This window comes from Elephantulus edwardii, unplaced genomic scaffold (genome assembly GCF_000299155.1).
Source record: "Elephantulus edwardii isolate Elephantulus edwardi_28Jun2011 unplaced genomic scaffold, EleEdw1.0 scaffold00180, whole genome shotgun sequence".
Taxonomy (NCBI): domain Eukaryota; kingdom Metazoa; phylum Chordata; class Mammalia; order Macroscelidea; family Macroscelididae; genus Elephantulus; species Elephantulus edwardii.
The window spans coordinates 1,247,101-1,263,049 of record NW_006399930.1 but is presented as its reverse complement, the minus strand read 5'-3'; the positions used below and the strand labels follow the sequence as shown (position 1 = coordinate 1,263,049).

The window sequence follows — 15,949 nt, the reverse complement described above, 5'->3', positions numbered from 1 at the left end:
GTTTGTGCGGGGAGAAGGGTGCAACAATGAATGAATGGAATTCCAAAATCTCTGTAGATGTTCATTGAAATGAAAAATAAACAAACGAAATTTTTAAAAAAAGGAAAAGAAATTAAAAAAGTCCATTTACTTCCCAATCATTTAAATAGGACCATGGGCCCAGAGCATGGCTAAAGTTGAGCTCCTGGATACTGCCGGATTCGTTGTGCCCGTGCATGTGTGCGCACACACATGTGCACCTATCTTGAAACCAAGATTTCTCTTCATCTTCCTAATTTGGATCTCACCATTTTAAATAATAAAATCCAAGAACTACTATTGTGGATTTACTGTGTCTCCAAAAGATATAGTGTCATTCTGACCTCAGTACCTACAACTGTGACCTTGTCTGAAAATAGTCTTTGAAGAGGTTATCAGTTCTGAGTAAGATGGATCTTAATGCTTTTTGATGGCGGATCTTCGTGAAAATACTCAAAGTCAAAGGCATAAAAGAAAGACCATCATCTGGTCCTGCAGCTATAAGCCCAGGAGCACTTAGATTGTCTAGAAATTAAGAGAGAACAATTTCTCTCTCAGAAGGTATCAACACAGCCAGCATTGGATTTGGACTTCCAGGATCCACAAGTAGGAGTCAAGCTAGCTTGCTTGCTTGCTTGTTTATTTATTTGTTTATTTATTTGTTTGTTTGTTTGTTTATTTATTTATTTTAAAGTCACCTACTTTGTGATATTTTGCTATAGTAGCCCCAAGAAATTAAGTCACTGAATTTCTGCTTACTTCACTCGTGCTCCTGTGAAGAACTACAGCATAAAAAGTTGGCCCTCCTTTCCTGAACAGAGTTTAAATTCTTAATATGTCTTTGTTTATTGCTAATCAATTGCTCATTAGAGGCAATCGATCTTCTTGTCATCCTAGAATTGCATTAAAAGCTTCTTGTCTTGTGCCATGGAAAAGTGAGCACGTGACCCAATTATGAGCAAAAGCACTTGTTATTTTTTTTAAACCACATTGATTAAACTCCTTGACTACACAGTCACAATCTATATATCTCTGTACTATCATTACATCAGTTGGCAATCTTTCCATTTTACATATGCAATTTTTAAAATGAGGCCATGATGTCATAGTTTATCCTCACAATTTATAATTAATATGAATACTTGAGTTTCTTTGTGATCCAATGTTCATCCAAATGTATTACAACACATTTATATGAAATCATTCAGAATATATAATTTCACAATAATGTCTATATTCTGATGATGATTCATAACATTACTTAGGAGTTCAAACCTCATTTGACGTTTATTGGGTTTATTTTAAAATTCAGGTATAAGAATTCTATTGGAAACCACTGATATATATTTTTATAACATATGGGTCTGGATGCAGGGAGATAGTGAAGACATGTAAATCTTTTAAAGCAACCAAATGGAGAGTAAGAGAATCCAAAAGTATTGATAAGAGTTTTTCTGCTTGAGTTGGTCAGCATGAATCTGAACATAGTTTAAGTCTTTTGTTGTATTAAAGGTGATTTCTTTTATACAAAATCAGTAGCTTATCGCAGTGGTATAGACAGCAATGTGATGGAGAATTCAGTGAAAATGTTCTGGCCTTAGATGAAGGCTTAACAATATACTTCTAGAAAGTCAGGACTGAAAATTTATGGAGCACAGTGTTACTTGGACACATGGGGAGTCTTAAGGAGTTAGAGCTGGTTTAAGAGTTATAAGAGTATGTTGTTGTTGTTGTTGATTGCTGTTGAGTTGAGCATGACTCATAGTGACTCTATGAAAAAAATGACTTAAGCCCTACTAGAACTATCATCATTTATCAAAGTTCACAGAGTTTCCAGAGGCATGTTGTTTAGGAAGTGGATGCTACTCCTCCTTCCAATAAGAAAATATAAGAGTATGCAGAGGTGTAATTGGTTGCTAGGAGACAGAACTAGGCCACTATATAACTTAAAGGTATACTTGAGATGATCTTTATAACCAAAAATCATTAGACAGACAAGCATTTGACATGTGGCATGCTATGTGGTCTGTTAAAATCCTAGTCAGGCTGTGAGGGGAGAGGCGGCGGAGGCGGCTGCGGCGGGAGTGAAAAAAAAAAAAAAATCCTAGTCAGGCAAAAATCTGTGCTTCATTATAAAATTTAGAGAAACCCAAAGAGTTCTGTGGTTACAGGGGTTCCAAGCACTCATCTGTTAACAAAAGGTAGATAATTAAAAACTACTATCCAATTTATAAGAGAAAGATAAGTCTGTGAAGACTGTTAGTTATTGTTCTTAGGTACCATTGCGTTGAGTACGATGTATAGCAACCCTATGAAGAACAGATCTGAGCCATCCTGTGCCATCCTCACACTTTCTGACACACTGGAGCCCCCTGTGGCAGCAACTATGTCAATTAACCTCGCTGAGAATCTTCCTCTCCTTTGCTAACCCTCTGCCTTTCTGAACATCATGTCCCTCTCCAAGAAATAGCTCCTCTTCACAACATCCCTAAAGTACGAGGCAAAGCTGTATCATCTTTGCCTCCAAAGAGTGCTCTGGCTGCACTTTCTCCAAGACATATTTGTTCTTTGGGCAGTCCATGGGAGGTTCAGTACTCTTCCCCAGATCCATAGCTCAAAGGCATCAAACCTTCTGTCATCCTTATTCATTGTCCATTGTCTTTATGGACTAAATACAATTCATAAAGACTACAGCCTTGGAAACTCTACAAGACAATTCTACCCCATGGATAGAGTTACTACTAGGGTCACTTTTAATCAGAATTGACTTAATGACAATGGATTGATTTTTTAAAATTATTTAATAGTACTCAAAACGAACACTGGTGGCAATGGCTGGAGTGTACAGCTGCTAACAAAAGAATCAGTGGTGTGAACCCATCTATCACACTATGTGGTAAGAATCATGTGACAATCTGCCTTTGTAAAGATTACAACCTAAGGATTGCCTTTATCTTTTCAATCCATATGCAGAATGGATAATCCAGGAGTCTATCCTCTATGAGGAGCAATGTGGCATCAGGATTGAAGACTCATCAATAACCTGCACTATACAGATAACATAATTTTGCTTCCCGAAACTGAGGAGGATCTGAGGCATTTGCTGCAGAAGGACAAGGTCTGCCACCTTCAATATGGATTGAAGCTCAACATCGAGAAAACAAAGATTCTCACCACTGGGCCAATTGGCAGCATCATGACAGATAAGGAAGAGGTTGAGACTGTTAACAATTACAGCTTTCTCAGCTCCACAATCAACACTCTTGGTACCAGCAGCCAGGAAATCAAAGGACACATTCAACTGGGAAAATCTGCTGTCAGGGACCTCTCCAGGGTATAGAGAAGCAACAATGTCAGGCTAGAGACTAAGATGTGCCTCATCTAGGCCATGGTCTTTGCAATCACTTGCTATGCATCAGACAGAAGAAGGATTGATGCCTTCAAGTTGTGGTGCTGGACAAGAATCTTAAAACATACCATGGTCCACCAGGAAAACAAATAGGTCTGTCTTGGAGAGGATTAAACCAAGTTTCTCTTTGGAGGCTAGGATTTTGAAGCTCTTCCTCACATACTTTGGACACGTGGCCAGCAGAGACCAGTCCTGGGAGAAGGACATCATATTCTGAAGGGTGGAGGGACAGCACAGGAGAGGAAGACCCGGGATGAGCTAGATTGATACAGTGACTGGGGCAAGAGGAGTAAATGTAGCGGAGTCAGTAAGAGTGGCTCAGCATAGGGCAGGCTTCAGAACTGTTGCAGGTGACTCAAGGACACATAACAACAACAATAACTTTCATTCACAGAGCTAGATCCCAAGGAGCTAACAAAATATGGTGCCTGAGAAGGAGATGATCAGGAGATGGAACATGTGGGAAAATCTCAGTGCTCTATGCTGGACCAGGAAACATAACCAAGCAAAGACAGATGTGCAAAGTGAAACAAATGACAGGAGCTGAAGGATTGGAGCACAAATGTGCTGAGGGAAGGAGCTAGAGGAAATAGAAATGCTGATAAGAGCATATATCATCATTGCAGCAATAGCAAGCAAAACTAAAGAACACAGCGTGCAGAAAAACCTGGAACTAAACTACAGCAACTCTGTCTTACCGCTACTAATACCTGTTAAGGGTAGTTGTAGGGCTTACAAAGAGTGCAGAGAAGAAAGAGTGTAATTAGGCTTGATATTTCAACCCATGTTATTAAAATCAGCCAATCACTGTCGTCAAATTGGAACTTACTCATAGGTGACCTCTAGCGGGTTTCCAGGGGCTGTGAATCACATCAGAGGAGACTGCTCATTTTTCTCACAAGTAGGAGCTGGTGAATTCCAACTGGCTGTCTTTGGGTTGGCAGCACAATTCCTTACGCACTAGGCTATGAGAGTTCCATATCACTAATTTGTAGTGAAGAGATTAGTGATACAATTAATCTGATACGGTGCAAAATTTTTGTCAGAAGCATTTTATACACAACTACATTTCCCTTTCCTCCACCTTAATAACCCCTCATATCTGTGTGTTCACTTGACTCTTGAAGTGTCATTTGCCTTTCTATCTATATACTAAGAAGAAAACCTATTGCTACTCAATTGATTCTTACCTCTGTGGGCCCAAGCGTATCAGAGTGTAACTATCTGTCATAAGGTATTCAGTGGTCATAATTTGTAAAAAATTAATTACCAGCCCTTCTTCTAGTCTTTTATCAAAGATCCTTTTGGGTAAATCTGAACCTCCAACTTTTTAGTTAATAATTACCATTTAACCATTCCACCATTCAAGTATTCAGTCTTTGGTAACAGTGCCTTGATTTCATATCCTTTCATAAACTACCATTAATTGGATATGTTAGGCCAACAACTAAAATGACCCATGTTATAAAACTGCTATCTATGCTTCTGACCCAATGAAATAATTAAAAAAAAACATGCAGTGTCTCAGTAAATTAGTGGTTAAGTGCTCCAATTGTGGCTTTCCCAATACCTGCCAATTAGAACTCAATTTGTTGCCACTGAGTTACAACCAACTCATAGCTGACTTTCCGGGAGGGTTTGGAAGGGGTAACAGCAAGGGAGGAGACTGCCCATCTTATCCCATTGAGTGTCTGGTAGATTCAAACTACTAGAGAGGGGCCACCTTTGGGTTAACAGTTCATCTCGCTGTCACCAGAACTCCCTAGACCTGAACTGTTGTTTGTTGTTGTTAGGGGTCACCAGGTTGACCGTGACTCACTGTGACTCCGTGAACAACAGATCCAAACTTTGGCTTATGCTCCATCCTCATGGTCTCTGACATACTTAAGCCCACTGTTACAGTCATGTCAATCGACTTTGTTGGAGGTCTTCTCTTTCTATGACCTTCCACCCTTCCTAGTTTGGCATCTTTTCAATGCATGAGCCCCTTCTGACAACATGTCTAAGGTATGCGAGATAATGTTTCACCATTCATGCCTTTAAGGAGCACCCTGGCTGCATTTCCTCCAAGACAGATTTGTTCATTTGGCAGTCCATGGGATATTCACTGCTCTTCTCCAACACCACAGTTGAAGGGTATCACAATTCCTTGGTCATTGTTCAATTTTTAGATGCATTAAAAGCAACTGAAAATACCATATCTTGGAGAAGGTGCACCCTAGTTTTAAAGCGGTATTACTGGTCTTTAGCTTGTCCTTTTGGTAAATTAGTGCAATTTAGTTTGCACTCAGCTGTCAGTTTGCTGTCCTGCATGACACTGTGGTGCTGGAAACTATGCCACCTGTATTTCAAATATGTGCAGGGTCACCCATGACGGGAAGGTTTTAGAGGCATTTCCCAGACCAATACAGACTAAGAAGCAGGAATGGTCCTCCAACTCTGAAATAACAAGCCTCTGAACACCCTAAAAAGAACAGATCTTGACCAGATATCATTATCTAGTGGATAAAACAGATTTCAAGAGAGACATAAAGTAGAGGTACTATTGTGAACAATTTGTGGGAGGAGCAAAGAAGTTTAGAATAACTTCCCTTGGGAGGATCAATAAAGACGCTTGAAAGAAGTGCCTGTACCTGGAAGGATAACTTTAGGGTCTGATAGTCTTGGAAGAAATCTACCAAGACATATTAATGAAAACATCAAAGAAAGTATACTCGTTTGAATGTTGTTGCTGTTTTGTGCCTTCAAATCAGAACTGGCTCATAGCTGACCCTCTAGCAGCTTTTCTGAGGCAGTAAATCTTAGAGAGGACAGTGCCCATCCTTCTCCCTCGGAGCAGCTGGTGGATTCGAACCATGTGCCTTTGGAACTACAGTGCAAATTCTTAACACTAAGCCACTAGAAGGCCCTAATGATTTGAATAGTTTTTAAAAAAAAGTCCATCCAAAACCTCAAAATGTGATCTTATTGGAAAGTAGAGTATCAGCGGAGAGGTCTGGTAGCCTAGTGAGAGAACATACGCTGCAATCCCAAAGGCACATGGTTTGAATCGACCAGCTGCTCTGAGAAGGACGGGCAGTATTATCCAGTGCGATTAACTTTCTCTGAAAACCTGCTGAAGGGCCAGCTACGGATTGGTCCCAACTTGATGGTTCACAACAACAACAATAGAGTATTTGCAGATAAAGTCAGTTAAGAATCTTGAAATGATATATTGGATTTATAGTGTATTCTTAATTCAGTAACTAGTGTCTTTTTTTTTTTAAGTGGATGGTTTAGGGACAGATCTATACAGAAAGAGGTTGGTTATGTGAAGACAGGAGATAGTGGAGTGTTGGAAGGCAGCAATCATAGGTATCCAGAAGAGGCAGTGATAGATTCTTCCCTGGAGCCTTCAGAGGAAACATGACCTTGCTGGCGCCACTGAGCCGGTCTACAGGGAGGTTCACTGTTAAACCAAAGGTCAGGCCTCTTTAGTGGTTCAAATCAGAGTTTCAATGATACCAGCAGAGTTCCTCATATTGATTTACTTTTTCTTCTTATTAGTATTACTCTGGTGGCAGAGAACATAAGGAGTTGCAATCCTAACCCAAAGGTGTCAACTCTGTGACAGTTCAAATCCACCAGTGAGAGCGTGAGATGGGTCATCTTCCCAGAACTTTATAGCCTTGATAAGTCACTGGAAGGTCAGCTAGGCGTTAGTTCTGGCTTAATAGCCAATGATTAGTAGTGTGTATTCTTTATAGCTGTTCTTATCAATTTGATCTCATATAAATAGATCTCAAGAGTATAATATTCAAGACAGACATGCATTTTCAAGCACTAGGTTTTACAAGGTAGATAAACTAGGCAGGACACTGTTATATTTAAAATCAAGCATGAGTTTCATAGCAGGTTAAGTGTAATTCTTTTCTTTTACTTACAAACAAACAAAAGCACAAACATGCAACTGCACGGAACTGCTTCAGGAAAAACAAACACTGTGGTAGGGGTACAGGAACTAGACTCTGTCTCTTTGAAGTTGGCCTTGACAAATGTCTTAGTTTCCTTCCAAAAGATACTACGAGTGGAAAAAGATTGCTACAAATTTAGCTGAAGCAGGATAAAGCATACTTTGCACAGATCTACAGAGGATCAAGCAAGTTTTTTATTCTAAGTGAATAAAAGCTAACATAATCTTTATCTCTACTCTGTATTTAGTGGGGAGCACTAGAGGCATAGCCTGCAGGGAGCTGCACTGCTAACAAAAAGCCTTACTTCTCTGGTTTGAATCTACCTGCACCTCCAAAGGAGAAAAATGGAGAATCTCCTCCCATGTGATTTACAGCTTCCAAAAGTTAGTTACGAGTCAGTACTAGTTCTCTGACAGTTAAGAGTATTACTTCCTAAAACTTAGTGATTGTTACGGATTTAAATGTATCTCACAATGAAATAGATATATATTTCAATGATAAATATACTGAAACGTGTTGTCAATCATAACACTTCTTGTTAGTAGCTCTGGTGGTAGAGTGGGCTAAGAGCTAGGCTTCTAAATATAAGACTGGAGATTGGAATCCACCAGAAAAACGAGGCAGTCAGCTCGGGGAGGATTTACAGTCCCAGAAATACTACTGAATCTTTCTACTTCATTCTACAGAGTTGCTTTGATTTGGAATCCACTGGAAGGCAGTGAGTTGGAATTTCTGATAGTTGTGGATAAGGAGACCTGGTGGCACAATGATTAAGCACTCTTTTCCTAAACATAAAGCCAGCTGTGTGAACCCATACAGAAGATCTCCTTCTCTGCTTCTGTAAAGATTACAGCCCAGAAAATGCTATAGAGAAGTTCTAATCTGTAACACGGAGGGGCACTAAATCAAAGAGGACTGAGGGAATCTAAAACCAACAAACAGTGGATGCAATCCCATTTGGGAACAAGAGTCTCTTTACTTCACTATGGAGGGCATTTAAGTGCAGACCTTGCCTTATACAGATCACCACTGAGATGTAAAAAGAGCAAATCAGACACAGAGAAGGAAGAACACCTAAGAACGACTGGCTGATGCCACAGAGAGAGCACCAATGAACCAAGGGAAAGAAGCTGAAGGAGAGTAGGACTTTCCCCAGAGTGAAGAGGGATTGTTCCTTGAGTTGACACACTAGATTGGGAACTTTTTAAACTGTGAGCAGGACTTTCCCCAGGGTGAAGAGGGATTGTTCCTTGAGTTGACACACTAGATTGGGAACTTTTTAAACTGTGAGGAAACAAATTTCTTATTAAAGCCAATAACTTGTAACTTGGAGTGATTCTAATATGGTATCAGAAAGGACTTCTGGTGACCGAGTGGGAAAGGAGTTTTTAAAGAAAATAAAGCCATGATTTTGAGGCATGTTAAACATACACTATGCACTGAAAAAGATAACTCTACTGAACAAAGTAATGGGAGTACTAAGCAGAAAAGAAAGCCTGTGCTTTGGCACTCTCTTCTTCCCTCCAAAATGGATGGATCACTGCAAGCTACTTTATGTATCAAATGTCTCACGTGAGTGTGTTCTCTTTCTCCTTTTCCCCATTATTCCTTAATGCCTGGACTATCACCTAAAACAGCTATCTGGTTCCTCTGACTTCTGTAACTTCACTATTTTTATACTGTGGTCAGTCACCTTCTGAGAACCCCACTTCTCCCAAACTTAAAAACTGTCAGTAGCAGGAGACACATCAACCTTACCCTGCAATTCAAAGTCGTATTGTCTGCAATTCCAGCCTTTCTATTGACCTCTCTGGCCCCTGGTCACCATTCTGTTCACTATTTCCTGCATGTCTCATTAGCACTTTGGCCTCTAAACCTTAGTGCAAACATTCCTTTTGCTATAAAGGATTAATTCATTCACATCCACTTATCTGGATCATTTTTCAACTCCATTTCTGCTTCTCCATTTCTACTGTCAATATCTTGCAAATTCCTCAAAAGATTTAACCCAACCATTTAAGCCAGACCATCAATCTAGAACATGTATGTGATCAATGCTGTTTTCCTGATAATGTTCTTGCCAAGATTTCCCAATGCTTATAATTGATAACTTAAACCCCTTACGGCATGGTGTCCATGGATGCCGCATAAGGTCAAAGTGTTTAGATGGTATTGAAAAAGCTGGAAACTAAAGACCATCCAAGGAGCTTTGATTTCCAGCCTCAGAAGCTTAATGGAAGGCCAACTATGAGTCATCTCTAACTCTAAGGTGATATGTTGAGTTGAGAGCACATCTAGAGTAGCTTTGAAACAAAGACCTGGAAATCCATTTTGGAAAAACCAGTTTTAAAAAATCTTATGGAGCAGTCATATCGACATACACAGGGATTGCCATGAATTAGTCAATATAACAGCAACTAGTATCTATCTTCTGTAATCTGGGTTGATGGTCATCACTTCCAGATAGTCCATCATATGATTAGTAACATTTTACAGAATCACCACCCCACCTTTAGGATGTTGTTGTTACAGTGCCTTCGCATGGGAGCTGAATTAGACTTGACCCTCAAGTGGGATTTTTCAGAAGCTATAAATCTCACAGCAGATTGCCCATCTTTCTTTCTTGGAGCAGCGGGTAGATTCAAATAGCCAAGAGCAGCTCCTTACCTGCTAGGCCACTAGAGCTCTCTACCTAAGCCTGGTAATATGTTGATCCTCTAATACTCTTCTTTTTTATGTGTCCGGCTAACCTTGTACTCTTTACTCAGATGTCGTCAACACAAGGAAGCCATCAGAGCTACCACTTACCCTTCACTCTGTCCAAACACTTCAGAATAAGGATTAGCAGCCATTTCATGTATTTTCATGCCATTTCATGCCACATCATAAAACTCAAAATGCTCTCAGCGATTAATTCCTTCCTTGTTCGTTTTCTTGAAGAAATTATTAGCAGAGAAATTATTTTTTCAGTGTCTGAATCCTACCTCGCCTGCCTATTAGAAATATATTGAATATTCGAACAAATCTTTAGCTTAAAGACCACTGCGAAGGACTACCTTTCTTTATCATTTTCCAGTTGTATTACTGAGAGAAGACTGTCTCTCACTCTTCTCGCATGAATATTCTTTTCTCTCAGTTAAGACAATGGCATGATTGTTGAAAGGACTCAATTTTAAAATGGTTTATGACCATGAATAACCAAACAAAACCTACTGCATTGCATGTACGTCACAGTGATCCTACAGATAAAGTAGAACTGCCCTAAACATTTACCAAGACTTTATATTTTTATTTTCTGGCTGCCATATTTTTTCTTCTACAGAGTGCTGATGAATATGACCCATGGACCTTTTGGTTAGCAGATAGACTCTAACCATTTTGCCACTAGCCACTCACCAGTTGCTTCTTGGAAAAAACCATAGGCAGTCTCTTCACCTAAAAATTTATCGCCATGGCATTAATTGAGGGTCACCATGAGTTAGAACCTACCCAGGGGCAGTGGGTGAGTAGACTGCAGGTCAATTACTTATGAAGTGTTTATTTTTACTATGTTCATGATTTGAACTCAAATATGTAATTAAGTCAGCTAGTCAGGAAGTAAATAAGAAAAATCACCTCAAAAGAAATAAATAAAAGTCATCTCTCTCAACCAGGCTTCCTGTCTTCCTCTGGTGCCTTCTGTAGTCAGAACTCAAAAAGAAGCAAGCTGGCAAAGGAGAAATTATGACTGGCTGTGTCCCTACTTCAGCAACATAAGGCAGAACATAAAAGAAGTTTTAAAGCAGAAAGAGAATTGCCTATTAACTGGCACATAGGTAGGTAATCAATGAGAGCAAATGAAGCTTTTATAGTGCATGATCTATAAGCTGGGATGTGAAATACTTTTCCATTTTGTTATCAAACAGGTGAGGCATTTGTTTCTAAGGAAGAACAAATGTTCTACCAAATGAGTTGCAGCATTTTCCTTCAATAAACTATTTTAAAATAAAAGAGGAAGCCAGGAACAAGGAAAGGATTCTGAAAAGTGAAATGGAATCCTGGGGAGATCAGATTTCTACTGTTTGAAGGCACCAGTGGTGTGAATTTTAGCCTGAGTGCCATTTCAAAATGGAAATGACTTCCGTGCCAGTAAACTGGCTGGCGCTAAATTTCTCTAATTAGAGCAAGGGCAGAGATCTGAGTACAGTACTAACAGTGAAGTGTGTTAGTCTGTGAGATGGATTCCTACCACAATTCTGCTGACTCCCAGACATAAGTTCTCCAAGGTAGTGTCTGCTAGTAAACAGAGGTGAAACATATCTTCACACATTACTTTCATGGCTGCAAAACAAGTAATTTCGGAGAAGACATCTGGACACGAAATTTGAAGTGCTCACAGCTCATCAAAATAGAGGTTTGATGGGTTGGCGTCTGGCTGCTTAGCAACGTACTTCTTACTTTCAAAACAGAGTTGTAAAAGTAGAATGCTGGCGCCAACTCCGGGTATTTCTCATTGAAAAAGAAACAGTCTTGAAATTTTTTTCATTAGGTCCTAAGACATTTGATTTTCATATGATAATGGAAAAAACACAGACCAATTCTCTTCTAGAATCCTGACTCTCACATTCTGAAATATAAAACAGAGATTAACTTTGCATTTTGAGGTATCCTCAAGTGAATGCTGTACAAGGATCCTGGGATATTTTCCTTCACTCCTTAAATATTAAAACCCTTTCAAATTAGGTGCATACAGTCACAGTACATGTGCATTTCAAATACTTGGTTCTTATCAAGCTAGATGTATACAGCAGAAGGCCAACAGCAAACTAAAAGAGATTTAATTTATTAAAGGTATGCTTCTGCTTGGCAAAGAGGTAAGAGGGACAAGTGTAAAATGTTTTTCCATTGTAGACAACTTGAAATATATATATATATATATACAATGAACATTAAAATGTCATTAATTTATTTTCCTTTGCTTTTCAAAAAGAAATCTATTAAAAATATGCTGATATGCTTCTGAACTTGGAAAAAAGGAAATATGAAATACCCAAAGAAAAATGAAATCCAGAAAAAACAGGAGACAGATAATTTAGAATCACTGACTATTTTCCTTTTTTTAAAAAAAATGGGAAGCAATTAAGAAAATTATGGGGCTGGGATTAAGGAGTAATGGGTCTTCTAGGAACTCATATTTATGGATTATGTCTTTGTATTCAAATACGACAGGGGACTATTGAAATGGCCTACTATTTGGAGCAATATGCCTACAATTTTTCTGTTGTTGTTTTTTTCTATCCTTCTTTAGGGAACCTCTTTCCACAAACTCTGCTAAGCATCTTTCTTGGCAGACTCATAAGTAGCAAGGCAAGGAAATCCAAGCATGGAAAATTGCTTCAAAAAGGGGAAAGACTTGGAAAGCAAGTAAGAAATGGATAGTTTTATAAGAGAACCTCATTTCAAACAGGAGTTTACAAAAAGAATGTTCTACCATTTCAAAGACCAATGTTGTCCAGAGAAATGGAAGGGTGGTTTCCAAAAGGTCACTTAGTTACAGGAATGACTTTCCATTGTGCACAGAGCCTCTGCTGCCTGGTCCTCCTAAACTGTTGCCCTCTGCTGTCTTTATTTATATGTGGTTCACATTTCTGTACACTCCATAAGCCACAAGGGTTTCTCTATTCAAAAGATACCAACACTTTGCTTCATACTAGGAGTGCTGTAGTAAAAACAGAAGAACTGAGTAGTAAACTTGTGCAATTCTGAAGGCTCCTGCAATCCATCACTTAATTTCCCATTGGAACCGTTTTTACAAAATATTTCAAAGTTTGAAATTCTCCATCTTTCCTGGATGCATCTCAAACACTTTAAGAATGTGCACTAAAAGAGCAATACTTACCAGCACTGGAAAGGCATGTGGCTAAGACTGCCAGTCAGCAGCGTTGTGTGTGAAAACTGAAGTTCACAACTATGATCAAGCCAGACTCAAAACCAGCCCAGAACTCTTGTGTCTGAATGTCACACGTACATGGTGGTCTAATGATTGTATAAATAAATATTGTGTTCCCAGAGTCTCTGGGCCTATAAAGATCAATTTCATCCTTCCGATTACCATCTTCCTTAAAAAGGGAAAATTCTTGGGAAAACATTCCTTCCTTATGTATTGAGTCTCTGCCCAGACTCTTCCGCACTTATGTTTAGAAACCCAGTCATCCAAAAACCAAATATGTGCTGCTACTGTGGTTGATGAGATGCCTGTGGTGCACTGGTTGACTAGGCAAAGGAGTTGCTAAGGAACTTGTTTGTTCCCTCAGTTCATTAGGTTTCTAAACTTTCTTTGCCATCCCATAACCATTCCTTCCCAGGAACTGAGGTCCCAGCAAGGTGGACCTATAAGAACTCCAGTAGGAAGCCAGATTGAGAAATGAGGCATTTTGAAATTCTTTCCTTCACTTGTGTTGCAAAAGCATGAAATTAATAAATCATGGACATTATACAAAGAAAGGGAGCTCTGTTGGCCTAGTGGCAAGAAGCTGCACTGCAATCCTGAAGTCAAGCAGTTCAAGTTCACCAGCTAGCTGCTCCGTGGGAGAAAGATGGGCTTTCTCATCCTGGAATAACAGCCTCTGAGAGTCAGCTACTGTCGGCTCCAACTCGATGTTACACAACATACAAAGAATTCTAGTCATGGAATCAAAGGGACTACAATGGTTAAGTCATCAACCCATTGTATTAAGTGTTACAATTTTATGTATTTTGGTGCATTGTAGTTTACCCATAATTCCAATGATCATTTTACTTCCTTTATCTCTCCATTTAATCAGGTACATTTCCCCAAGTATTCTGATCCATTCTTTTCATGCTCATACACCTATCCTACCGCACTGTAGAGTGGTTGACAGTTACTTTATGGATTCTCTGATTTTTGCCTAAGCAGATCTATCTTTCCAGACAAGTAATTGCTGCTGGGGCTATCCATCCCCAAGGAATTCACAGAGAAGGAGGGTTGCTAAGTTTGCTGCAAAAAAGCAGTTAAGCAAACCCTTAGTGACAGCCAATTTATGGAAAATGACAATCAGCAAAAGTGTTCCTTCCACCTGCCCCCTAACGACATACTCAGACTGTACCTACCTCTCGAGTAAACAGGATGGCGGCGTCATAGTGTTCTTCGTGGTCGTCCCCTAGTTGATTGTGCTGATGTTGCCACTTGCAAAAGTTCTTGAGTGTGGTTGCCGCGTTCTTGCTCACCTCCAGAGTCTTGTCCTTGTCGCCCAGCACCACTACCTTCACCACGGCCAGTCGGATGTGGTTCTCTATGCTGGCGTGGCTGTACAGGCGGTTGGCGATGGAGGCCAGGGTCAGCAGGTAATGCTGCAGTCCCCGACCATACATCTTCACCATGGACATATCAGCCACCAGGAGCAGCTCCACCTGGCGGGCCCGCGAGATGGAGCGGCGCCTTCGCCGCCACCACGTCTGCGGTCCGGAGACCCCAGTGGGTGAGGGCTCCTTGGCCTCATCCGGGATGTTCATGTTCCGGAAAAGCGAAACTTGCCTGCCCGAGTTGTTCAGGGCGGGGCTGCTGCGCTCGCGGGGTCCAGGAGGAGACCCCCTGGTCTCACAACTAGCACGTGGAGGCAGGGCCTCGAAGCTGAAGCCCTCTCGCGTGTAGACGTGCAAGATCCGCGCAGACTCATCCCCATACACACGATCCTTCTCCGCTTCGGCCCAGGGCCCGCGCAGTAAAGGCTTCAGTGTGTAGCGAGCATGCTTGACCGCGAAGAAGCCGTCCAGACCCCCGCAGAGGTCAAAGACAGCCAGTGAGCGAGGACTGCCGTCCACTGTGCCGCGGTAGTAGCAGTGGCCCCGGTGGCGCCGGGATGCGCTCAGCTTGCCTCCTGTGGGCACGAGGCCAACGGTGCCCACCGCACCATCCTGCTCCAGGTCGAGGAGAAACCTCCGGCCTCCCGCGTAGACGAGGTAGCCCACCTTGCCGCCGCCGGAGTAGAGCTGGTCAATGTTGTGCACGAGGCCGCTGCTCCTGCGCTGCGGCGCCAGGGGGTGCGGGTGACCGGGAAGCCCGGCCCGCTCCTGCGCTTCCTCCTCCCGCCGCCGGTGGGGCAGGGCGGCAGTTGCAGCAGCCGGAGGCAGCAGAGCTTTATCCTGGGCAGGTGCCTCAGTGAGGCCGGCCCCGGCTGGGGGCAGGCGGAGCACACACAGCAGCAGGGACGCCCACCCGAGGAGCATAGTGCGCTGCCCGCTGGGAGGGGCTGCGCGCGACGGAGACTTTATGAGTATTTGTTATTCCTTATGGAAGTTACCGGGGACAGGAGGGGGGATACACACACACACTTGCTTGCAAGGTTGAGTCAAGTGTCGGAAAGGGGGAGGGCCCCCCAGGCAGCAGCGCGAGCCTTTTCGGGCCGCGTTGTCAGCGTGCGAACTTTTTCTTTGTTGGTTTGGAAAATGTTTGGATTCCAGCCCCGGAAAGAGGACTAAGAAAGTAAAAAGGAAAAAGAGCCGGGTGGAGGAGAATCAGCAAATAAGATAAAGGAGGAAAACCCCCAATTCCGACCCCAAACACAACCAC

General features: G+C 41.4%; 1 protein-coding gene across 1 annotated transcript in view; it reads right to left on the bottom strand.

Moving 5' to 3' along the window:
• ADAMTS5 (ADAM metallopeptidase with thrombospondin type 1 motif, 5) overlaps nucleotides 1-15,606 on the bottom strand; it is a 73,730-nt gene extending 58,124 nt beyond the window's left edge. Inside the window, exon 1 of the mRNA XM_006896026.1 lies at nucleotides 14,491-15,606. Within this exon, the coding sequence (XP_006896088.1) occupies nucleotides 14,491-15,606 (1,116 nt within the window). The remainder of the gene's footprint in view (nucleotides 1-14,490) is intronic.
• Between the last annotated feature and the right edge of the window lie 343 nt (nucleotides 15,607-15,949).